This window comes from Cervus elaphus, chromosome 27, assembly GCF_910594005.1.
Source record: "Cervus elaphus chromosome 27, mCerEla1.1, whole genome shotgun sequence".
Classification (NCBI taxonomy): Eukaryota; Metazoa; Chordata; class Mammalia; order Artiodactyla; family Cervidae; genus Cervus; species Cervus elaphus.
The window spans coordinates 56,576,032-56,602,019 of NC_057841.1; the positions used below are offsets into that span (position 1 = coordinate 56,576,032).

General features: G+C 40.0%; 1 protein-coding gene across 3 annotated transcripts in view; it reads left to right on the forward strand.

Moving 5' to 3' along the window:
- RAB27B (RAB27B, member RAS oncogene family) overlaps positions 1 to 25,988 on the forward strand; it is a 172,911-nt gene that overhangs the window by 136,139 nt on the left and 10,784 nt on the right. For all 3 annotated transcript variants that reach the window (XM_043888695.1, XM_043888694.1, XM_043888693.1), the window contains 3 exons: positions 17,883 to 18,057; positions 19,771 to 19,856; positions 25,205 to 25,308. In XM_043888695.1, coding sequence (XP_043744630.1) covers positions 17,905 to 18,057; positions 19,771 to 19,856; positions 25,205 to 25,308 — 343 coding nt within the window. In that variant the 5' untranslated portion in view covers positions 17,883 to 17,904. The remainder of the gene's footprint in view (positions 1 to 17,882; positions 18,058 to 19,770; positions 19,857 to 25,204; positions 25,309 to 25,988) is intronic.

Sequence of the window (25,988 nt, forward strand, 5' to 3'; positions counted from 1 at the left end):
TAGGTATCCATGTCCTTGTGCTAATGATGACTTTTCTTTTCATATCAGTAGCAGCTGGAGATGAAAGTTGTCTAAGACAAATTATAAATGGTTGATATTGGAAAGTGCTAGGTGAGGTTAAGACGTGGTTGGTTGGTCAATTAGGTTACTGCCAGGAAGTAAACAATAGACTCATTAAGGTTGTAATTAGTCACTGTTGACATATTGTATATTTTATCAGAGCTCCAGCAGGGATCATGTGGCTGAATTAATCTAGTGCTTTGTTAAGGAGCAGTAAGACCTGGCTTTTAAAAATATAGCCATGCCTTCTCCTTGGGATTTCTATACCACCTTTGTTCTAGGAAATTTGGTGACTTCATGTTAGACTATAAAGTGATCCATGTCAGTTGATGATTCATTGTGTGTTTTTGTTACCTTGTGCCATTGATCAAAACACTTTTTTATTGTTCTCTGTTTCTTGGCAAGTCTAGAATAAAGGGGAATTCCTCCTGACTGAATGCATTGAGTCAGGTATTTTTACCTATTTATAGCTTCAGATAAAGGTCCTAGGAATAAAGAGTTAAATAATTTGCCTGCAGCGACATCGTTTTAGTTGTTGTTGTTGTTGTTGTTGGTTAGTTGCTAAGTGGTGTCTGACTCTTTGTGACCCCATGGACTGTAGCCCACCAGGTTCCTCTGTCCATGGGATTTTCCAGGTAAGAAGACTGGAGTGGATTGCCATTCCTTCTCTAGGGGATCTTCCTGACCCAGGGATCAAACCCACATCTCTTACATTGGCAGGCAGATTCTTTACCTCTGAGCCACTAGCATATGGCTGTCACTGAACTTGCAAACAAGGGCTGTGGACTCCTACCTGTACTATTACACCACTTACAGTCAACACTGGATCCTTCAGCTCCAACCACATCAGCCAAGGGTCCCCAGAAAGCTGCTTCTGCTCCCATGCTTAGTCTATCTATCGTGTCCGACTCTTTGCAACACCATGGAGTTACCCGTCAGGCTCCTCTGTCCATGGGGATTCTCCGGGCCAAGAATACTGGAATGGATTGCCATGTCCTCCTCCAGGGGATCTTCCAAACCCAGGGATCGAATCCAGGTCTCCTGCACTGCAGGCGGATTATTTACTATCTGAGTCACCAGGGAAGGCCAAAGCTAAGTTTCCTGCAGCCAGTGCCCCAGGGCACACGTGCTGCCTCCAAGACCAGAGAATGTCCTCATCCCAGTCCTTCTCTCTCCTTTCCCCATCAACTCCAGCTCTCAGCCCACCTCCTCTAGGAAGCCCTCCCAGTTACGTCTGCTGCCACTTGCATGTCCCTCTTCACGAGTTTTTCCTCTCTCCTCTCAACACCTGTCAGAGTTAGAGCCTGAGATTTTCCAATGTAGACCTCATTTCATTCAAGTTATCAGAGAAAGGGACTGAATATTTGTCGATTTTTCTCCCCAACCACGTAAGGGTTAAGAACCACATGAAATAGCCTTTTTAAAATTTTCTGTTCGGCCTCAAATCATATCTATTGCAGAAATAAAATTCCAATTTAGACATTCTAGTTAGCATAAGCATCTACATAATGTGGAAAGCGCCCTTGTGAGACCAATGAGCACTTTCTGTGGACCACAGGCTTCCCAGGTGGCTCAGCGGGTAAAGAATCTTCCTGCAGTGTAGCAGATGCAGGAGATACAGGTTCGATCCCTGGGTCAGGAAGATCCCCTGTGGGAGGTCATGACAACCCACTCCAGTATTCTTGCCTGCAGAATCCCACAGACAGAGGAGCCTGGTGGGCTACAGTCCATGGGGTCACAGAGAGTCAGACATGACTGAAGCATCTGAGCATGCATGTGGACCACTTCATTCTTTGTAGATATAATCTATTTTTCCACATTTATCAAGCTAATAAAATCTATCTTGTTAAATATTGGCTAAAATAATGACCAGGCAACATTTTTTCCCATAAAGAAGCATTGGACTCTTTAATCTTTCTTATTCTCGGAATTGTATGGCTCTGGGAGTTATCTAGAATTGTGTTTAAGGGAGAAAATTGTAATAACATGGCCCTCATTTTATTTCCGTAGATATCTGCCTGTGAGCTCCTAGATGCTATCTGACTTGGCTTCCTCACATGTCAGAGAGGAAGCCTTTGTGGGCAGATATTTTGATTAGTGTGTCCTTTCTCAGATAATGACGCAAAGCAGTAGCAATTTGGCATGACTTTCTCAAAGCACAACCAGCTGGAAAACGAACCCAATTTGTAAGACTATTAGGCCAAAGTCTGGAAACTGCGTGTGTGTGTTAGTCGCTCAGTCATGTCCAACTCTCTGCAACCCCATAGACCGAAGCCCACCAGGCCCCTCCATCCATGGGACTCTCCAGGCAAGAACGCTGGAGTGGGGTGCCATTCCCCTCTCCAAAAGGAACTCTAGAGAGAAAGAAAGTGAAGTCGCTCAGTTGTGTCCAACTCTTTGCGACCCCATGGACTGTAGTGTACCAGGCTCCTCCATCCATGGAATTTTCCAGGCAAGAGTACTGGAGTGGGCTGCCATTTCCTTCTCCACAGGAAACTTAGTAAAACATCTTATTCAACAAACATCTCTTAATTGGAAATTGTGTCTTTTTTTAATATGAAGACGTGGTTTAAGAGTAGAAACTTTAATTTACCTATATATACTTAATGTACTTTTGTGTATCACATAACTCTACAGAGAAAAGAGAGATATTGACCTCGGACATAGAGGATGACATGTCCTTGTCATGATAAGGGAAAGATTCAGTTCTGTGACAGGTGCTGGCTGGCCCATTGAAGCAGAGACCTATAGTAGGAAAGGACCATCTTGCTACCCAGTCACTGTCGTAGGAAAACAGATGTCTTTATGAAGGCGGTCCACTCTTCTGTTCACTGTAGGACGAGGCTGAGATTACTTCCAGATTAGGAGTCATTCACTGGCTGTGGGGAGTCCCTGGGCTAGGAGATAAAGCAGTGGGTCTCAAAGGAGGCTGCATATTGGAACCATTTGGAGAGCATCAAAAAATACTAACACTTGTCTCACCATCAGGATTCAGATTCACGTGGTTTGGGCTGTGGCCCAGGCAAAAGGGAATTTTAAAAGCAGCCAAGTTTGAGAACCACTAAGTTGGAAAAACCTATTTTCCGATCTTGCTGATAGATCTCAGGAAAAGCATTGGACTCTTTGTGTATACTTCCTAATCTGATTTATTGCATCACAAGATTTTCCAGCCTGGAAGAGATGTAATATGTCAAAGATTCTTTCCATGTAAGGCTTTGCAGAATTTCAGGGATTTACTTTTCTTTTTCTTGCTTCCTGGCTGAAGTCCTGTCTAAAAGCATCTAGGAGAGCCTTAAGAAAAAAAAAAAAAGTATGACTTCCTTAAAGAAGTAAGTCGTGTAGTCCATTTATGGAGATAAATAGAAAAGGTTTTTAGGTCAAATATTAAATCTTGCAAAAAGGTCTTGAAGCTTAATTTATTTGAGCTAAATATGCAATATCTCAGTGATGTAGTGTTTAGCATGAGTAAAGTAATGATTTGGGGCTGAAAATTTTCAGGGAAGCAAAATTTAGAATAGTTAAGGGAACAAAAGTACACACAGCTCAGAAACCATATTAAGGGCATTGTGACAATGGGTTTCAGCCAGAGAAGGAATTTACTAGCTCCATGCTAAGCTTTGCTGATGATGATCACCAAGAGGAAATTGCTGTCAACTGTAACAGGATCAGATTAGATAAACTGACTGCTTTCCTGACCACTGTGTTTTTCTATACTAAAGTGGGTTGCTGAAAAGGATCACAGGGTCTCAGGAATATAATTCCTGGAGTATATTCTACAGGCCCTTTTCCGTAGGCTTTAGGAGGGTGTTACTGTCTGAATACACAGGACATTTGCTAGGAAGTGGCTTCATTGTAAACAAATATCAATTATTACCTAAATGGTGGTACTGGAACTAGGCCCAACCAACAGTTTTTTTGTTTTTTTTATTTATTTATTTTTTTTATTAGTTGGAGGCTAATTACTTCACAACATTTCAGTGGGTTTTGTCATACATTGATATGAATCAGCCATAGAGTTACACGTATTCCCCATCCCGATCCCCCCTCCCACCTCCCTCTCCACCCGATTCCTCTGGGTCTTCCCAGTGCACCAGGCCCGAGCACTTGTCTCATGCATCCAGCCTGGGCTGGTGATCTGTTTCACCATAGATAATATACATGCTGTTCTTTTGAAACATCCCACCCTCACCTTCTCCCACAGAGTTCAAAAGTCTGTTCTGTACTTCTGTGTCTCTTTTTCTGTTTTGCATATAGGGTTATCCACCATGGAATATTACTCAACCATTAAAAAGAATTCATTTGAATCAGTTCTAATGAGATGGATGAAACTGGAGCCCATTATACAGAGTGAAGTAAGCCAGAAAGATAAAGAACATTACAGCATACTAACACATATATATGGAATTTAGAAAGATGGTAACGCCAACCAACAGTTTTTAATATAAAACATGGTAGTCTTACACTGTTGGGTTTTTTAAACAATAGCTTTATTGAGATATAATCCACACACCCAAAAGTCTCCCTTTTTAGAGTTTTTTATATATTTTTTAATAAATTTTTATATATTCAAGAAGAGGTCTCACCACTCATATCTTAATCCAGAATTTTCATCATTTGTCCCCCACATCCTTATACCCATCAACAATAATTTCCCCATTCTTCTTCTCTGCATCCCCTGGCACACGCTACTTTGTGTTCTGTCTCTATGAGTTTGCCTATTATGTACACTTCATACAAATAAAACCGTCAAATAGGTAGCATTTTGTTCCTGGCTCCTTTCACTTAGAATGATGTTTTCAAGGTCCATCCATGTGGTCACATGCCTTGGTACTTCCTTCCTTTTTGTGGCTGAGTAATAACCCACTGTGTGGGTAGGCCACATTTTGTGTATACATTCATCCTTAGGTGGACATTTGGGTTGTTTTCAACTTTTTTGTGTGGACATACGTTTTCATTTCTTTTGAATATAGACCTAGGAGTGGAGTTGATGGGTCTGAGGATCACTGTATGTTCAACTGTTTGAGAAAGTGCCAGACTGCTTTCCAGGGTGGCTGCACCATTTCATATGCCCACCAGTGACATGGGAGCACCCCGTTTCTCCACATCTCCACCAGCACTTGATGCCGTCCCTGTTTTTATGATAGCCATCCTAGTGGGTGGGAAGTGGCATTTGATTGTGGTTTTGAGTTGTACTTTTCTCGTAACTAATGCTAGTGTTATTCACTCAGTTGCTTCTGACTCATTGTGACCCCATGGACTGTAGCCCACTAGGGTCCTCTGTCCATGAAATTCTCTAGGCAAGCAGACTGGAGTGAGTTGCCATTCCCTTCTCCAGGGAAACAAATGCTATCTTAGCATCTTTTCATGTGCTTATTGGCCATGTGTACATAATATTTGGAGAAATATCTCTATTCAAATCCTTTGTCCATTTTTAAATTGGGCTGTCTTTTTATTATAGTTTGGATTAAAATTCCTTATCAGAAATATGATTTGCTACTATTTTTGCCCAGCCTGGGAGTTGTATTTTAATTTGTCCCATGGTGTCTCTTGAAGAAAAAAGTTTGCAATTGTGCTAAGATTCATTTATCTATTTTTTGTTACTGGTACTTTTGGTGTTACATCCAAGAAACCACTGTCCAGTTTAAGGTTGTGAATAAGTACTCCTATGTTTTCTTTTAAGCATTTCACAATTTTAGGTCTTACATATAGGTCTGTGATCCATTTTCTGTTAATTTTTGGGTATGGTATAAGGCAGCACTCCAAATTCATTATTTTGAATGTGATTGACTAGTTGCCATGGCACCATTTGTTGAAATAAAACTATTCTTTCCCCATTGAATTGTCTTGGCCTTCTTACCACAAATGACAATAAATGTAAAAGTTTATTTCTAGACTCTCAATTCTATTCCATTGATCTATATGGCTACTTTGAGGCCAGCACCACATTATATTATTTACTATAATTTTGTAGTAAGTTTTGAAATTGGGAAGTATGAATCTTCCAACATTTTCCCCTTTGGTCTAGATTATTTTGGCTGTTCTACGAATTTTGCATTTATGTATAAATTTTAGGGTCAGTTTGTATTTTCTGCCAAAAGGCAGTTAGATTTTGGTAGAGATTGAGTTGAATCTGTAGTGTTAAAGTGAGTTATGTTAAAAACTAAATGTGTTAAACCTTAATACTTAGTTCTTAGTAAAATGCCTGGTATGTAAGGAGGTTATATAACTCTTGTTAGACATTATCATTTGAATTATCTCAAGTATTCCTTTTTTTATTTGATATTTTTGTTATTTTTGCTGCAGTTGTCCTGTGTGTGGCATTTTTCTATTCATAGTCACAAATCGCTTTCTTTGGTAAAAATTATCATGTTTATATGAAAATTCTGTTAATTGGTAAAATCCATTAGAATTGCCCAAGTGTCATTCTTATCTATCTGGAGAAGCAATCACAAAATCCTACATTGTAGCATTGTAGAGAACTACCTGTGAAGTTTCTCGTTACTATTTCTGAATTTCATGAAGTCTTAAACTCAAGAATAACATCTACAGAAGCTCTTATTCCAAGCCATAAAAGAATTATTCTCCCATTGGCTTAATATATTGAAAATTGGGCTAGAAGTCAACTTCTTGCTTTAAATCATCAATGTTGAGGTGAAGGCTAATGTGTACACTAGCTCATGTGTGTAAATTTCTGGAGGGAAATGGCCAGAACCATAAGACTTAAAACTAACTTACAGTAGATATAGAAATACTGCAATGGAATAAACAACAAACACTTCAGCTACTGGATACTTCACTGAGAGACCCTCTCAGCTGCTCATGAGGACATCCAAGCAATCCTTAATGTGGGAATTACGTGGCTGTTTTTCAAAATTAGAATTTATGAGTTTGTAGTAAGTTATATAGTGCTTCCCTGGAGGCTTAGAGTGTAAAGAATCTGCCTGCAATGCAGAGACCTAGGTTCGATCCCTGGGTCGGGAAGATCCCCTGGAGGAGGGCATGGCAACCCACTCCAGTGTTCTTGCCTGCAGAATCCCCATGGACACAGGAGCCTGGCAGGCTACAGTCCATGGGGTTACAAAGATTCAGACATAACTGAGCGACTAAGCACAGCATATTATATAGGAGATCCAAGATGAAATAGGTTTACTTTCCATGATACTATCTTAGCTATCAGTGTGTCAATTATTCAATTTCCTAAACCTCACAAAAAGGCATATACCTGAAGTGAGCCTCTCAACATTCAAGCATTTGAACTGTTGTTGTTCAGTGGCTCAGTCATGTCCGACTCTTTGTGACCCCATGGACTGCAGCACGCCAGGCTTCCCTGTCCTTCACTATCTCCCGGAGTTTACTGAGACTCATGTGCGTTGAGTCGGTGATGCCATCCAACCATCTCATCCTCTGTCTCTCCCTTCTCCTCCCACCCTCAATTTTTCTCAGCGTCAGGGTCTTTCCCAGTGAGTCAGCTCTTTGCCTCAGGTGGCCAAAGTATTGGAGTTTCAGCATCAGCATCAGTCCTTCCAATGAATATTCAGGACTGATTTCCTTTGGGATTGACTGATTTGATCTCCTTGCAGTCCAAGGGACTCTCAAGAGTCTTCTCTAGCATGACAGCATTTGAATGTTTTCATTTAAAAAAGTAGAATCACTGTAAGGGATACAGAACGTGAGCTTTATTAATCAGCTTGGATTTTACACAGTTGTGGGAGCTGGTTAGGAAGTCTGTGTAAGCCTACTGCTTTTCTATGTTGTGTTGCACCTGAAGTCATCAGAACCAGGGTCAGGAAAGAAAGATGGACATGAAGTCAGAGCCAGGTCAAACGGGGAAAGCCACAAGGAATCCAGCAGGACGCCTGGAGCGTGCCTGTGTCTCTCGCCACCTCTAAACTCAGAGATGCAGATGGCCTGCTGAAGGGGCCGCGCCTTCTCTGTGAAGCGGCACACACACTCAGTCTAGGATTTCAAGAAGCTAAATAAGGAGATCTTATGAGAGCTAGAGAAACAGTAGCCCAGTTCTTTCCTGTGCCAACAAGGTGAGGTGACAGGTCAGTGACAACATCCGTGAGCTTCAAGGCCTGTGCCCTCAGCATGACCCTGCACACACTTTGGGAGTGCAAACATTTAAGTTTCCAAGAAGGCTGTGAAGTTCTCTTTTTTAAGGGGGATTTCAGTTTATCAGCATTTAAATATATAAGTACAAGCTTTCAGAGGTTTCTCGGCATCTGAAACAGCAGCTTTGTAAAGTACTGTTTTATTCCTGTTGACCATTTAAAGCCAAAAGCCTGAATTGCTTTAACTACCCTGAGATTTGCGTCATGTCTGCTAAATGGTGTTTTTAACCACACATCGGTAAGGGGTTTGCTTTCTACTCAGGGGTACATGCGAGCCCCAGGAATAATGCTAGGCCATTGTTCTCATGTCCTTTTCAGAAATATTCCATTTAGAACATATGTCAGTATGATGCTACAACAGGGGACAAAATAGCTTTGTGTTTGGCAGGCTCCAGCTGATCTGTAATGATCCAATGTTAGGGAAACACACAAAAAGCATTGATCTAAATGAATCGATATTAGCAAACAGAATGATTTAAAAGCTCTTTCAATTCAGGTAGAAATGTCTTAGACCAGGAAGCAGCTGTATCCTGACCCTGATTGTGAGAATTATTGGCAAGCCGCAGGGTTTTAAGAATACTCATTGAGCAAATTTGGGTTTTAGCTGTTTCAAGTCCAGAATTTCAAGGTCTACTAGATCTTGACCAGAGTTCTTTGCTCCTTATGGGCACAAAGAAGCCAGAATAAAATTGAAGTGTACTAATTCATGAACAAGGAAAGTGTGGATATGATTTGAGTTGAAAAGAAAGAGCAGGGTTAGAGTAGGACATTCTAAGAGAAATGTAATGATAGTAGAAAACAAGATTACTGCACAATGGGTTATAATATGAAAGTTAAAATAAACTCAAGGCAATAAGACTGGTACATTCACTGATTTTCTAAAGCCTTTCACAAATAAATGCAATTATACAGAATTAGAAATGTCAGGTGGAAAAATGACTATCAAAACAGAATATTTTAAAAATCATATGAGAGTAGTTTGTACAACTGCATAAAGTACATTTGAATTTTTAGATGAAACGATTAATGTTCTACAAAATTACAACTTTGCAAAATTGATCCTACTGGAGAAGGATTAAATGGACCAATTACCAGATAAGAAATAGAGAGTAATTGAATCCCCCTCCTCTGCAAACAACACACACAAATCACCCCAACAAGATGGTTTCACATGGAAATTCTTTCAAACATTTAAAGATCAAATAACTTCCATAATGCTTAAACTACTCTAATGCACAGAAAAAGAAGGAAAATTTTCATATCCTCTCAATGAAATGATTACAATGTAAAGCTCTAAAGCAAAGATTATTACAAAAACAGGATAAATCTTATTAAAACTGATAAAAAATTAAAGTGTAAGTGATAACTTACACCTTAATAATAACCCAATAAAATAACCCAACAGCACATTACAAGATACTACACCCTGAACAAGTGAAAATTATTTCAGAAAGGTAAAAGTGTTGCTCTGTAGGGATATATATCAATAAAATTAAGCTAAGGAGAAAAACCAGAAGATCATCTCAATAGACGAAGAAAGAATAATTGACAAATTCAATATCCACTCCTGTTAAAAACAGCCAGCCTATTCCTTGAAGGAAAAATACAAGAGAATTTCTAACTAAAATCAGAAACAAGGATGTCCATTATCTCTGCTGTTCTTTACCTTTATAGCAGAGGCATCAGCCAATGAAAGTAGATAAGAGAAAGCAAATATAAGCATAAAAATTTGAAAGGAAGGTATACCTACTAATCAATGATATGATTGTACATCTGGAAAATTCAAAATAATGAATTGAATAAAGCACTAAAATAATAAGGAATTTTGGCAAAGCATTGGGTAATAAAACCAATATGAAGAAGGCAATAATCTTCGTAAAAACAAGAAAACAATAATAGGCAGAAGTTAACAGATGAATCCCAAGTTACAAAAGCAAATGAAAAAATAAAATAGTTCATTGTGAACTTAACAAAAATATCCAAAATTTGTATTAGAAAAACCATAAAGTCATCCTGAAAGTCACAATAGATGACTTGACCACATGGAAGACATGCGTTTGGGGATAAGAAAATTTAATATTGTAAAGATGTTAAGAAAAGAAGAACAATGATAAAGGGATAACTTTTTCAGATATTAACCATTTTGTGAATAATTATATTTAAACTGGTGCTGCAGGAAGAGACTGTCAGACTATGGGAAGAGAAATTTTACTACGTGACAAAAGTAGTATCTTAAGTCAGTGATGAAAAGATTAATTTGTACATAAGTTGTATTTGGACAACAATAAAAATATGTTTGAATCAATTTTTCATATCATTTTTTTGGTAAATTCCAGGTGACTTAGATATTTAAATATAAAATTAAAACCATGTAAGTAGTCAAAGAACACATGAGTGAATTCCTTTATTACTTGGGATGGGAAAACCTTACTGTGATTCAGAATTTGATTTCTCCTCCCCCAAACATCAACAACAAAAATACAAATCTTTTGGGTGGCATAAATATCACAAGCAAAGTAAAGAGACATGTGGGGGAAAGTATTGGCAACTTAAAAGCAAAGTTTTAATATCCCAAAGACATGAAGAACTTCTAATAATAGGAGGAATAACCCATTTTAAAAAATGAACAAGACATATGAGCCTTCCATTCACACAAAAAAGGAATACAAATAACCTTTAACCATATGAAAATACACTTGACCTTGATCATTATAAAAGAAACACGGGCTAAAACAGTATTAGGATATGGCTTCTGATTATCAAATACACAGAAAGCCAAATGTTTGACAGTCTTCTCTGTAGGTAACCACAGTGTCAGTGTTTAGTTGAGATGTCGTCAAATTTATATTGAATTATTCATGAAAAAAAATGTTATGATGCCCTGGAATTTGCTTCAGAATAATCTGGTAAAGAGAGAGTTTTGGAAACATGAGACAAAATTAGCCATGTACTGGTAAGTTAGAAGGTGGGCAGTCAGTATGTGGGGGTACACTACTATTCTCCCAAACTCTGTATATGTTTGAAGTTCTCATAAAAAGTAAAAGGGAAGTTCATGCAGTTTCAAAAGATACCGCAAAATTAAGCTAAAGGGAAAAATGTTACCTTACAGGAAAAAGAATTTTAGAGAAATAAAGGTATTCATTGATTTAGAAATGTGCTTAGTTTGTGAGAATAATGATATATCAATGGAGGAAAAAAACAATTTAAGGCTGACCTGTGTTAGAATTTTTGCCCTTTATTTTCAGTGTGCATGAGCTCAATGAATTCTTGGTTTATCTCTATTATATTATATCCCTTGACCATAGAATGAAACAAAATGAACACACTTTTTAAAAATAGATTTGATTGCTCCAGGAGACACATTGACCCCCTATCAACTTAAGTAAAAGTTGTTCTGTTAAGTCGATGTTGATTTATGTTTGCAATTTGGTTTGAATCTTCCATACAGGCTCACATCCATTAATTCTAAGTAGCCTTTAGGAAACACGGAAGTAAAAATTATCTTTAATAAACCTTGCTAGAGGAACAAAATGTTACAGAATACACTACAGAGAATGTTTGTTTGTTTTTAATTTACACCCCCTCTCCTTAAGCTTTCCTCCTTCCAGAAAATGCCTTCTGTTGTACTGATACAAGGCTGAAGGTCCCTGGAGTACTCCAGCCATCCATAAGTTAACTCTAACGTCCTGGACATGCATGTGGTTATAGGAAGCTGTATTTCAAGGTCAGTTAATGAGAACCACCTTCAGGCTATCATTCAGATAATGAAGAGCTTGCTCTGAGAGTCCCAGACCTCAAATGCTCTTACTGAAGCCCAACACAAACCCATCAAATAAACATAAATGAGGAAATATTCAACAGCTGTCCATTTTATGCTTGCTAGTTTTATTTTATTGAAACCATCTACACTGAATGCAAAGCAATATCAGTGATATTTTATTTGTCTACCATTTTAAGCTTTCCGAAGTACCTTAAGAATATTAAGTTGGTTTTTATGAATTTAGTAAGTTCAGATCACAAGGTCGTAGCTTGTCAGGATGTTCTTAAAGTTGTTATTTATGGAACCAGCTAAGTTCGTATGGATCAGTCTGTCTGTGTAGTAGTCACCCACACACATCTGTAGCATTGGTTAAGCTCCTTGCTAGAGAAGTCAGATCTTATCCGCAGAGCCAGGCAAAACGTCATGCAAAACAGGTCGTGCCAGTGGTTGTTAGATGGACAAATGGATGGTCTCATGGAGCAGCCCCATTCTCTGAGCTCTGAACTCTTCAACAGACAAGTCTATATATTCTCTGCCAGCGCAAATCTCACTTTCAAAAATTATAGTTCCTTTGTACTTTCCCTCTTCCCAGGTTATTTGAAACTGTTCCTCTAAAGATATTGTTTTGAGGAAGTTTTTATACTCTTGTGCAGCTTAAAATAGAAAAATGAGCTCAGGAAGTCAGACCTGGAAACTAACAAGGTCATTATTTCATCTAAATATTCACTTTATAGGTGAGGAAGGAAGGAGAATCCACATTCTGAACTTGGAGAGACACCACTTCCACCAGCTATTCAAAGATAAATATTGTTAATCACGACACTGGTGTGGCTCTGAGAAGCTTAAATAGATTTATATACTAACACATATGTATTGATCCTCTCCCAGGTGGCGCTAGTGGTGAAGAACCCACCTGCCAATGCAGGAGATGTAAAGAGACACAGGTTTGATCCTTGGGTCGGGAAGATCCCCTGGAGAAAGAAATGGCAACCCACTCCAGTATTTTTGTCTGGGAAATTCCATGGACAGAGGAGCCTGGCGGGCTACAGTCCATGGGGCTGTGAAGAGTCAGACAGGACTGAAGTGACTTAGCGTGCACATGCATAGGTATTGAGCTCCTCCTACATGCCAACCACTGTACTGGGCTCTGTGGTTCTAGCAGTGGTCAAGGAAAGTGAATTCCTGAGCTAATGGAATTTATATTGAAGAAGAATGAAACATGAGGGTCAAAAAAGAGAGAGAGAGAGAACATATAGGCAACCTCATTTGAGATAGTCTGACTATGAAAATCATGTTCCTAGAGAAAGCTCCTCTCCCCCATAAAATGAAAATATTTCTACTGTCTACCTTTGTAACTCACTTTCCATTTCAAATCATGAACAGCAGTCTCGGGGTTCCCTCTATTAGACACTGCCACCCCATAAATTCTGTAACTTCCCTGCACATGATTTCTCATCTGTAAATCAAAGGCTGTGCACATGTGCATAGCCACTCAGTCATGTCCAACTCTGCAACCCTGTGGACTGTAGCCCGCCAGGCTCCCTTGTCCGTGGGGATTCTCCAGGCAAGAATATTGGAGTGGGTTGCCATAGGATCCTCCAGGGCATCTTCCTGACCCAGGAATCGAACCTGCGTCTCCTGTGTCTCGTGCATTGCACTGCATTGCACTTTACCACTGAGCCACCAGGGAAACCCAAACTAAAGGCCAGGCCACATAATTACTTAGATTTCCTTCTACCTTTGAGATTTTTCATTAAACAGAGCCTCATGGGTGTGTTGAACTCTTTTCCCTACTCCTCCCAGCCTCTCTCCGTCCCACGAGAGGCTCTGAGGGAGACGCTGCTGTTTCTGGGTCTCAAAGCCCTTGTGGCTCTTGTGGTGTAGTTTGTGACACAGAGATAATGTAGGGAGGAGTCAGACCCATTTCCTGAAGCATGACAATCTTTTGGCTTTTTCTTCCTTTTTAGATTCGTAGAACTACAAATACTGTCAGTCATCGTGCAGGAATAAACAATACTGCTAAACTTGTCAGCTTTTTGATCCTTCCCAGATCTTTTTACTTTTTTAGCCCAGTTCTTGGAAAAAGCAGGCTTATCAAGGCTTTTATTTTTCTTTGCAGTGTTATATTTGCTGTGCCAAGGATAGATTATTGAAATAAAATCATATATTTTAGGACTCAGGGTCCTAAAATTTTAGGACTCAGAAAACCACACAAACTAAATGCAAAACAATTATATGTATATATGTATGAAATGAGGGCTTCCCTGGTGGTTCAGATGGTAAAGAATCTGCCTGCAATGCGGCAGAGCTGGTTTTGATCCCTGGGTTGGAAAGATCCCCTGGAGAAGGGAATGGCTACCCACTCCAGTAAAAAATGAGTCATAAAATTTATTTTTAAAAGAAACTTGGAGGCAAGCTATCTTATACCCAGCTTACTATGTCAGTTTCTTTAATAGTCTATTGAAGACACTGAATAAATTGTTTCCACAGTGCCAAGTTTTGCATTCATTTCAGGTGGAATTTATGCTCAGTGCCACAAAATCTCCACCTTCTTTCACTTAAAGAAAAGATTCTGTGTGGGCTACGGTAGAACTGATCCATGTTAGCTAGGGGCATTGACTCTGAATAAGCATGTGATCGGGAGGCAACCCCAGGCAGTCTATGCACTGTGGAATGGCGTCAGGCCAAAAATACATGGTAGGTCATGTAGTTGGCAAGGAGTGATAGTCCCATTCTGTAAGTGGCGATTAATATGGTCCTGAATCTCCTCTCGTACCTCATTCCTCCCTACGCTGTAAGGTTAAATGCAAGTTCATCTTCCTCCACAAAAGCTTCTCTGACATTTGCAGTCCATGAAAACTATTGTTTTGCTGGAACTAAAAAGCACAATTATTTGACTCATTTATCAACTAATCATGTTCCACCACGTAAAATTATATTGTATTTTCTTGCATCTTTGTTCAGCTTCTAAGTGTGTGGATGCCATGTCAAAAGCTAGATTACAGAATAATTTGTGATTAATTTTTGTAATTTTGTAATTTTATATGGTATAGTTTGTGACACAGAGATAATGTAGGGAGGGAGTCAGACACATTTCCTAAAGCACGACAATCTTCTGGCCTTTTCTTCCCTTTTAGATTCATAGAACTACAATACTGTCAGTCATCGTGCAGGAATAAACAATACTGCTAAACTTGTCAGCTTTTTGATCCTTCCCAGATCTTTGTTTTTACCCCCAGTTCTTGGAAAAAAGAAGGCTTATCAAGGCTTTTATTTTTCTTTGCAGTGTTATATTTGCTGTGCCAAGGATAGATTATTGAAATAAAATCATGTATTTTAGAACTCAGAAGATCACATAATTGTAAAAGAATTTTATAATTTTCATCTTTGGACCTGATACTATATATTGAAGATATTTAACTAGATTTGCTCAAGGTTTAACCTTTTGTGACACTGTCACCTATAATATTGCAAAAAGCATAGTAGACTTTAAGCAAGATTTTAAAATGTGCTGATCTATCTTCTTGACTCTGTTTTCATTTTTCCAGGAAACCACAGTATCCTCCAAGTTTATCTCGTATTTAGGTAACCAGTAGCTTCAATTTCTTCCCTCTGATTATCAAGGTGTCTGGGGAAGAATTTTGCTTTAGTTACTTAACTATCTTAGAATGTTTTAACTTAGTCTGTTTTTTCCCCAAGAGAATTAACAATTTTATCCGATTCTACCAGTGAAATGACAGAGTTTATCACCCTTGGAGGAGCTTCGCATGAGCAAGTTTGGAAGGGGAAGAGAGAATAAGATAGAGTGATGGTGGTGGTGATAAACCTTAAATGGGGAGGGGGAACCATACAACTTTGGCATCAATCTCCTCTAGCAACACATTTGGCTTTAAGACTAGGAGCAGCAGTATCTTCAACCAAAAAGTCCTGAGAAGACATTGAGTGCCATCCAAACACAGCGCTAGTCGCTGCTACACCATCCCTCAGGGCAGACTTTTTCTAAGAAGAATTTCACATCAATAGTGGAGATACCTGTATCGAGGAAAGCTGGTTGTGGATGGTTGCTAGGCACTTCTTCCTGAGCAGTGATTATACTTTCTATGGCTATTACAGAAGGAAAAGAGTACATTTGTAGTCAGCAAGCATCCACCCTGAGAGTCTCACTTGGTGAAGAAAGGATGATGTTATAAGAGGAAAGCTTTAGTGCAGAAATATGTATTGGCAGCTCTCAAAATACCTGTGCTCAAAAACCATTCACTAATTAAAGAAATAGATATCCATCACCCATAATACGTTTATTAGGATTTAGCATCAGTAGGGTTCAAATTTTAGAAAATTCTGGTGTAAAAACATTGTAAATCTTCCAAATGATGTAATAATTCTGGCTGGCTAACTACATGATTTTTTTTTCCATCATTATTTACCCAAAGGCTTGAAACCTTTTAGTTTTACCATGTGCTAAAATGACAATGTAAAATTTTTAAAGTTTTGTTTAAATTGCATCATTTTCTTACATGTAGAAAAATGACTAAAATTATGTAGCAATTTTGTTGGAATAGCCTGTTGTTGACATTTGATTTGGATCATCTCAGAACTCCTGAAGAATACAGTATTTTCTGAACTGTAGAAGTGGAGGAATATTCCTCCCTCTCACCTAATAGAAGAGAATGTTTCTAATTCAGGGACATCTTCAGAAGCCTTTCTCTACATAGAACATGACAAATACATTTCTTTTTTTTTTTTTTTTTGACAAATCCATTTCTATAAGCCAAATCAGTTGTACCAAATGGCAAATAATTTTGCTACCCTGGAGAGCAGAAACTGCACCAAGTGTTCAGTGGATGATGGTGTAATTCAGAAGCATGTGGCAGTAGTTTTAGTGTCAACACTGTATTTAATATTAACCCTTGGCATCTATCACTGGTAGTTATTGTAACAACGGAAGAAATTAAGACTGAGACAGATGTTTAGGGCACTGGGAGAAATGGCAAGGGATGTTCCTTCAGGAGAAACATGAGCAGAATTACCAGAGTTATGCCTCTGAATAGCTCTTCCTCTTTTTCCAAGGCCTAGAAAATATCCAGCAGATTTGCCAAACACAGCAGATTTGCCATTGAAGAACAGAGGGCTCAGTATTTCAAAACAGAAGATTTTAAAACATGGCTATTGAAATGATTTCAAATCAATGTTTTTAAAGGTTGTCATTTTGTTAGTTTTTTTAATTAAAAAGGGAATATTTTGTATTCATATAATACAAAGTTCATCCTGCAGGATTAGATGAACAATATCCCCCTAGGTTTTTGTCTTCCATTACTTATATATAATTTCAGTCTCCCTCTACACACCTGCATCGTCTTGGACATACTTTTCTGTTCCCTATGACTTGTCTTCCTAGCATCATACTCCTGATCTGAAGGGACACTGGTTTGAAAAAAAAAAAAAAATGAAAGCTATAACTCTTTTAAGTTCTACTATTGCCTTGGCAATGGCCATCCATGGTGGGTATCACACACTTTTTGCTCCACATTACCTGACACGAGAGCTTCTGTGGTGGCTCAAATGGTAAAGAATCTGCTTGCAATGCAGGAGACCTGGGTTCAATCCCTGGGTCGGGAAGATCCCCTGGAGAAGGAAATGGCAACCCATCCCAGCATTCTTGCCTGGAGAATTCCATGGACAGGGGAGCCTGGTGCAGGCTATGGGGTCACAAAAATCCAGACACGACTGAGCAGCTAACCCTTTCACCTGACATGATGTAAAAAGATAGGCACTAAGTGAAATCATGGAAGAGTTCTTAGCTCTGAGGCTGCTCTGAACTGGTTAACTCAGAATTTCACAGAATAGAGGCATTTCAGCTTTATAACGTTGAAAGCTAAATTTACATCGTTTTGAAGGAAGCCAAAAGAAAACAATTTTCATCATAAATGCTTATTTTTCCCTTAACACAGGCCCACCATCACGACCATCACTATGACCGATGGGGACTATGATTATCTGATCAAACTCCTGGCCCTTGGAGATTCGGGGGTAGGGAAGACAACATTTCTTTATCGATACACAGACAATAAATTCAATCCCAAGTTCATCACGACAGTAGGGATAGACTTTCGGGAAAAACGTGTGGTAAGTTTTTAACCATACTGTTAACCGGTTGCTGATCCTCCTATATATAAAATAAGAATTAAGAAACTATGTTTATTGCATTGCAAGGTGTCTGTCTTTTATCACATGAAATTCATAACCTGTCACTTTGATCCAATTTGAATATTATATTTTACGGTCTCAACTCTAAATAACATTTTGCTTAGGAAAAAATCCAGTGGCACTTGTCTCCAGAAGCACACAGAGCAACTAAAATAAATTATTTATGGGTTTATATAGTGTGTTTTTCTATGAATTCTTAAGGAATCTTTCCAAACATGAATTCGTTATCTAAAACCATTAAGTCCTGATCTAAGTTTCTCAATAAAAACAAAGTGTTCATTTCCCCGTGCTTAAGAAAGAGGTATAAGAATGATTGGCAAATAGCTGGAACATGAGCTTTGTGAGTTCCTGCTACATTTTTATTTATGTGTAGACTCAGCCATCAATCACTAGCTTCTTATGAACAGAATGTGAGACCAACCCATGCGATTTTTCAAGATAAGAGAGTTAAAGTGAGAATCACAACCACTTCCTTCCCCTGTGCTAGACGCTAATGACAGGAATAAGGATATTGTGACATGTGAGACGTGGAGCAGAGGCGCAGAAGCCGAGCCGGAGTTGCTGCCTCCCAAGGTGCTCTTGAGCGCCAAGATGGCGGCGGCTCCGCTTCTTGTCACGAATGCCCTCAGTACCTCGAACACGATTCACTTTGCTGTATTTGTCGTATTAGAAACGAATACAACGTTGGAAAGCAACTGTACTCCAATAAAATCTTTCTTAAAAAATAAATTCACTCATTCCCCAAGAATTGGGGGGAAGAAAAGAAAAACAAAGAAAATGAGGATGGAGACGTTAAATCATGATTTCTTAGAATGTCCTGTCCCTTATCCGAAAGTTCAGTACTGTAGTCTTAGCAAATTTGCTCCCAATCCCTGCAGTGTTTTTCTGTGCCTTCTCCCCATATGCCTCCACTGATCCAGCGATAAGTCCTTGCAAAGTTTTCCCTTTAAAATATTTTCACTAAACCATAAGGAAGGGCGCTAGACAATATTAAAATTGTTATACTTGGTTTAAATAAGAACTCAAAAGGCCATCACCTATAAAATTTAAACGTTTCTGAAAAGAGCCTTTGAAGAATGGATAAAAAGGGAAGACTTGGAAGAGCCTGTGTAAACTTATTGAGCAATCCTGTGTGCATTTCATGGCTAAGTCTTTTTGAAAGTCCCAATTCAGAGTAGAAGATACTCAAGTACTTGTAAAATATTTTACTGTTTTAAAAATTCCTTAAAATCTGTTATTTCACTCAAGTTTGCAGTAACTCTGTAAAATAGGAGATTGTGGGTCTCAATTTGCCAATAAGAAAGTAAGATTCTATGAAGTTAAATGAAGAGTTGATATTCGAACCTAGAACTTGGGTCCTTAATCGACTGTTTGCTGCTTCCTTGAGGAAATGACAGAAGGTGTCTAATTTAAGTTTGCAGGATGCCTAAATTGTGTTGAAAACCATACTTATACTTGACATTTAAATGTGAGAGTATATGTGATAACTTCTAGGAGGAAAAAAGCAAATATTTATTCTCCACTGTGAACTTTGACTATAATAATTGAGAAAAAATACGCCGAGTGAACCCAGAGAATTTGAATGCTGACAAAACAAAGCATCATAAACTAATGACATTTGTATTCTTTCAGGTTTACAACACGCAGGGACCAAATGGGTCAACAGGAAAAGCATTTAAGGTGCATCTTCAGCTATGGGACACTGCAGGACAAGAGCGGTAATAGTGAATTATTTTGTTTCTAGCTATAAATAGCTTAGAAAAATTTACTTTAATGTGAGTGTGTGTTTGTACAGTGTGTGTGTGTTAAGTTGCTTTAGTCATACCCAACTCTTTGTGACCCTGTGGACTGTAGCCCACCAGGCTCATCTGACCATGGGATTCTCCAGCCAGGAATACTGGAGTGGGTTGCTGTTTCCTCGGGCAGGGGCTCTCCCCAACCCAGGGATAAAAACCCATGTCTCTTATGTCTCCCGCACTGGCAGTGAATTCTACCACTAGTGCCATCTGGGAAGTGGTATTGTATGTGCCATTTTAATACGACTACTGTATGTGAACTTGAAAAATGTAAGGAAATGCAACTCTCCTCCTGGTTTCAAAATAGACATCTATATCAACAGATTAAATTATCTGTAGTGAATTAACCATAACTAGCAATTGTGTATTTGGTGCAGATTGCAAAAATCAAATTTTCAAAAATCTCTGTGAAGATTCTTATGCATTGTCTTTGCACTTTGTGATCATTAAAAAAAAAAAAAAAATCCAGAGTTTAATTGAACCGGGGTGGGAAATTAACATTGTTACAAGTGCTACTTGAAGAGTGAGTTGAAGGAAAGGGTGTTAATATATTTTTCATCTCTTTCTGTCTTTACGCACAGCCACGCATCCTGTACCATTTGACTGACTTGACTATAATTTCGGTCACATCATCACCCTCCAGCTGGAATGTTTTATTCCCTTCCCCCCATTCCTGAGCCTCTCCTTTCAATAGGCCTGGCTCACATTACACGTGCGTGGTGGGGCTTTGCCAGACTCCCCAGCTGAAACAAACTCCCTCTTTCTTGAACTCTTACAATGTCTATTCTTCCATGCCTGCGAGGCTGCATGCATGCTGAGTCGCTTCAGTCATGTCCAACTCTTGGCGACCCCATGGACTGTAGCCCACCAGGCTCCTCTGTCCATGGGATTCTCCAGGCAAGAGTCCTGGAGTGGGCTGCCATCATGCCCTCCTCCAGAGGATTTTCCCTGCCCAGGGGTGGAACCCAGTCTCCTGTGTCTCTTGCATTGGCAGGTGGGTTCTTTACCACTAGTGCCACCCGGGAAACCCATCCATGCTGTAAGTTACTTTAATTAAATAAGTTAATTGATTATATACCACCTTATAATAAGACTTCCCTGGTAGCTCAGTGATAAAAAATTCACCTGCCAATGCAGGAGACATGGGTTCGATCCCTGGGTCAGAGAGATTCCCCTGGAAAAGGAAGTGGCAAACCACTCCAGGATTCATGCCTAGGAAAACCCGTGGGCAAAGGAGCCTGGCAGACAACAGCCCATGGGATCGCAAGAGAGTTGGACGCAACTTAGTGATTAAACAACAACATCTTGTGATAAGGCGTGTCTTTTATTTTTGTCTCTCACGGCTGTTCTTCAATTCACTTGTGGCCTTCTCACCCCAACACAATTGTGAGATTCATAAGAACAGAGACCATGATTGTTTTCTCAGCCTTGTCTCGGGTGCAGCGACCCAGACGAGAGACACCCGGTAGACCGTAGTGTTGATTGTTTAGAGCTGGTGGTGCTATGCCATGATTTGAAGAAAATACATTTCTTTGAGATCCAAGCTTTCAAAGTGCAAAAGACCCCAAGCTAGTGAAGCTTTTCAATATTAGATGAAACAGAAATTGGCAATAGGTTGTCAGAGAAGATAAGTAGAAGGCACATACCTCCAAATTCTGCATCACATGTCTTACAATGTTTTTGCTTGTAAACACTTCAGGCTTTGAAATGAGTCCAAAACATTCTCACGTTCAGTGAGTGTAAACGCCGGGAGAGGTGCCGGGCCCTCTCTGGGAGCTCTTTTGACTGTGAATTCCATTTACACACATCCTTCAACGCGGCTGGTTCCTCTGAAGTCGTTCCTCACAGGAATCTCTGTTCATGTGTCAGTTTTGTTGTCACAAAGATGTATGTTTTATAGACCAATTGAATTCATTTTTGAAGAAGTAATATGAGAAAATGTGGTTCCCATATGTCTTCGCACACGATATGTCAGCCTAGCATGATGGCAGGCTTCTCTCATCTGTCCCCTTAAGACAGCTGCTCTAGGAGAGAAATGGAAATACTAGGGATTGTCTTAGTAACACCAAGGTTATTCATCCCTTGAGAATTTTGCGTTCTGTATATTAAAGTGTAGCTAAGCAACAAGATAAACAATGCCTCACACCTCAAGCCTGTGCCCGAGGACGTCTGGCACTGTAACCCATGTAAGATAATGGTTATTGATAAAAGTCACATTATGGGAAGGAGGTAAAAGATCATACCCCTTATGTAAACCTAAAGGATGCAGAGCACAGACTTAGTTCTCAGTGAGGGAGAAAGAGCTATTACGTGCCCCTGGGATCTGATTATTCATGGGGTCCTAGCTTTCCACATTCTGGGGACAAAATGAGGTTGGTGGGTGGACCTGGAAATAAATAAGATTACTCATGGAGTAAACCCTGGAAAGGCTTCCCTGGTGGTGCTGTGGTGAAGAATTGGCCTGCCAGTGCAGGAGACACAGGAGACATGGGTTTGATCCCTGGGTTGGGAAGATCCCCTGGAGGAGGAAATGGCAGCCCACTCCAGTGTTCTTGTCTGGAAAATCCCATGGACAGAGGAGCTTGGTGGGCTACAGTCCACGGGGTCGCAAAGAGTCGGACACGACTGAGTGACTAAGCATGAGCACAAAAGCCTGGAAACTCCGGGGGCTCACGAGGGTCCTGGGGTGGAGGGGTCCAGGGTATGAGCCTGGCTCAGAGCAGAAGTCTCCTGTCCCTGTTGCTGTGGATGCACAAGTGTTTGCTCCAATGAGATCTACCCAACAAGCATGTTTTAAAGTAACTGTCATGGGCTGTGGTAATGAGAGGGGAGGAGGGCGCAGTAGATTTGTCCTCAGATGAGAAACACACAGACTCACACACTTAAAAAAGACAGGACAGAGAACAGGATCGGGGCTGACTTAGCCACACTCTTGTGGTTTGAATAGGAGACAGTTTTGTGAGAACAGATAGTCCCCAAAGAGAAAGAAACAACCATTCAATGAAAGCAGTATAATCTCTGAGCTTCTAGTGACTGGCAGGGACAAATCCACAAGGGTAAAATTGAGTGAGACTTTTGGTATTTCATAATCACCATGATTATATCCTACCAAAGAATCTTATTTTGGAAATAAATAGTCTTAACTAAAATATCTCTTTTCTGTGTCTCCATATTAAAAGTATTGTTTCTATTGGAGTCATTTACCTCCTTAACAATTTCATGTCCTTTGCTATTTTCTATCTTTCTTTCTCTAAATTTGGCAAACAGCCATCAAAAAAAAAGTTTCAGAGTCATGAAAATGCAATGGATAGTGCATTAAAAACACTGCTTCTTTTCTCTTGGAGGTTCCCATCTAGGATGGAATTTGGACAAATAAACAATTGGAATAAAGCTTCAGGACAGTAACAGGGAAACAAAGACTGGCTGGTGGCTGTCAGGTACAGCAGGAGTCCATACCCAGATGGTGGTGTTAGGAAGTCTGCGTGGGGAAGTGATCCTCTTATATGTATAAATATTATACTCATACACAGTGTATGAGTAAATCTTTTCCTGGCTAAAGAGGCAGGAGGTAAAGGAAGCCTGAAGGCAAGGTCACCCACAGGAATAACAGCGTGGGTGAAAGCCCAGGGGAAAGCGTGAACTTTCCAAGAACTTAAAGAAGCTCAGCATGCCTGTGGGTAGTCAGGAGATAAAGCGGGATAGATGAGCAAGGGTCGGTTCGTGCAGAGCCTTGGTGGATTATTGAAAAGTTCAGTCGTTATCTTTAGAGCCAGGTATCATCATCTGACATTTTTAGCAGAGGGTTTATAGAATCAATAGGAGGAAATCAGGGAGTGAGAGGACCCAAACCACACTGGAGACAGGAAGCCTGTTGAGAATGCTGTCGAAATTATCCTGGTGGAAGATAATGGCCTCGAAACTAGAGTAGGGCAGGGTACGAGGAGAGACATGAGAGGGTCAGGAGATATTTGTTGATTGCTTGTATATAACAGGTGAAGGAGAAGGAGGCCGTGGCACCCAAGGAGGGTGGTGATGCCACTGATAGAAAAATCAGAGGGAGGGTGAGTTTGGTTTCAAACATGTGAGGTTGCTGGTACCTTAGTTTCCTCCAAGTGGAAATATCCAGCAAGTAATTGGGCATACAAGTAGCAAGGCAGGAAAGATCTAGACCTATAAACTTGGGGTTCAACGTATACACCAGGATAATTGAGCCAGCAAAGTAGACAAAATAACCCAGTGAATGCACGTAGAGGATGAAGGGGTCAAGAATAGAACCCAGAGGAAACCCAAGAATCTACAAATAGGCCAAAATAGGTGACCAAAATATTAGGAGGACATTTAGGATAGGAAGAGATCTGCTTCTCTGGTTAAAGTCATGTGTCTTTCTTAAAACCAGTGGCCAACTTCACTTCTTTATCAGTATAACCCAAAGCTTCTCTGGGCCCTGCATGTCATCTCCGCTTTTGCCCATTGCATACATTGAAGTGGATCTCAGAGCATCTTCAACTTCTCTGAGGATGTTGGGGTGGGGAGGGTTGGCGCAAGAGAGAGAAAGTGTTTACATTGCACATGATGGAGTGTATTCTTCAAAATCCTCCCTTAGAAATGAGTGTTCTTACTTTCTGTCCTCAACTAGTAAGTCTCTCTGCCCTTCCTTCCAGTCCCCTAATCATAAAGTTTTCTTCTTCCTTTCTTCACTGTCTTTCTTCCTTCTCCTTAAGAGACATGCATGTTTTATCCCCAAAGAGTACGAATAAAAGCGTTCTCTCGCCAACGTTGTTTTTCCCTACAAAAGAACCCCAGTTCCAGCTGCTGACGAGTTGTGGTTCTCTGCACGCAATCACAGGCACTCATTTTCAGCCTGCCATGTGCTAAGCTTCCTTCTGGCCACAGACAGGAAAATTGAAAAGTAGAAGTTAAAGTCTCAGTCCTGAAGTGCCTTATATTTTAACTGTGGGCCACAAGATGCCTGTGAGCCAAAGAGAGAAGGATTCCAAGAGGCTATGTAAGCAAGCGTGTGATAGAAGGTTACAGACTCTTGCCTGCCTGCCTGCTGTGGATCATAAAGCCTCAACGGGATCTTAAATCTACAGCCAGATGGGCTCCTCTGACCCTTCAGCAGTCTTTCTGCCCACTCGCCCACTCGGGAGGATCATCCAGAGGGGTGCCATGGAGAGTTCATATCTGAAAGGGACCTAGCGTTGTTTGTATTGTCATCAGAGTATCCAGCGGACTAACTTTCAGAACTGTCCACTGTGTTTTCTTGGCAGATTCCGGAGCCTCACTACGGCATTCTTCAGAGACGCCATGGGTTTCCTATTAATGTTTGACCTCACCAGTCAACAGAGCTTCTTAAATGTCAGAAACTGGATGAGTAAGTGGGACTGAATAACTTCTGTTGGCCACGTCAGGACCCAATAGCTCTATCTGCTTCTTGGCCTCACAAGATGAAACCAGAAAAAGTCACAGGTTTAGTGTTGCCCATGTTACCTGCAAAGTGGTGGCTTGTATGTGGCTCACCAAAGTGGCTTGGAATTGGTTTTTCCTTTGACACCTTAGACGAATCACCACCTGTGCGTAAGGACTTTATGATTGCAATGAACGGGCCATTCATTCCACGTGTGCAGTAAGTCTCCAAGGATTTCTTGCAACTGAGCGAGCAGTCACTTCTACTTTGTCTAGCCTGGAGTGGACACAGAGAAGGCACGGCATTTTCTGAGTAGGCACACTGGCACCTACAGTGTGTGCCCTTGCACGTGGGTTAACTAAATAGTTAACTCGGGGGTCAGTTAGGTGAGAAATTGTTTCAGAGCAGAGCAGCCGCATGAAGATACCATATAGTGTGTCTGTCAATAAGCGCACGTTGAAATTTTACTTTTTTTGAACAAGTGGTCAAATGTGAGAAAGACTGGTATAGAAAAACCTCCAGCTTTCATGGCAATTTAAACACAATAAGGCTTCAAATTAACCTAATCAGTTATTAAAGCCAGATTGATGTAAATCAGCACAGAAGAGTGGTATTTTATTTTTCCTTTTTAAAAAATAGATATAGCA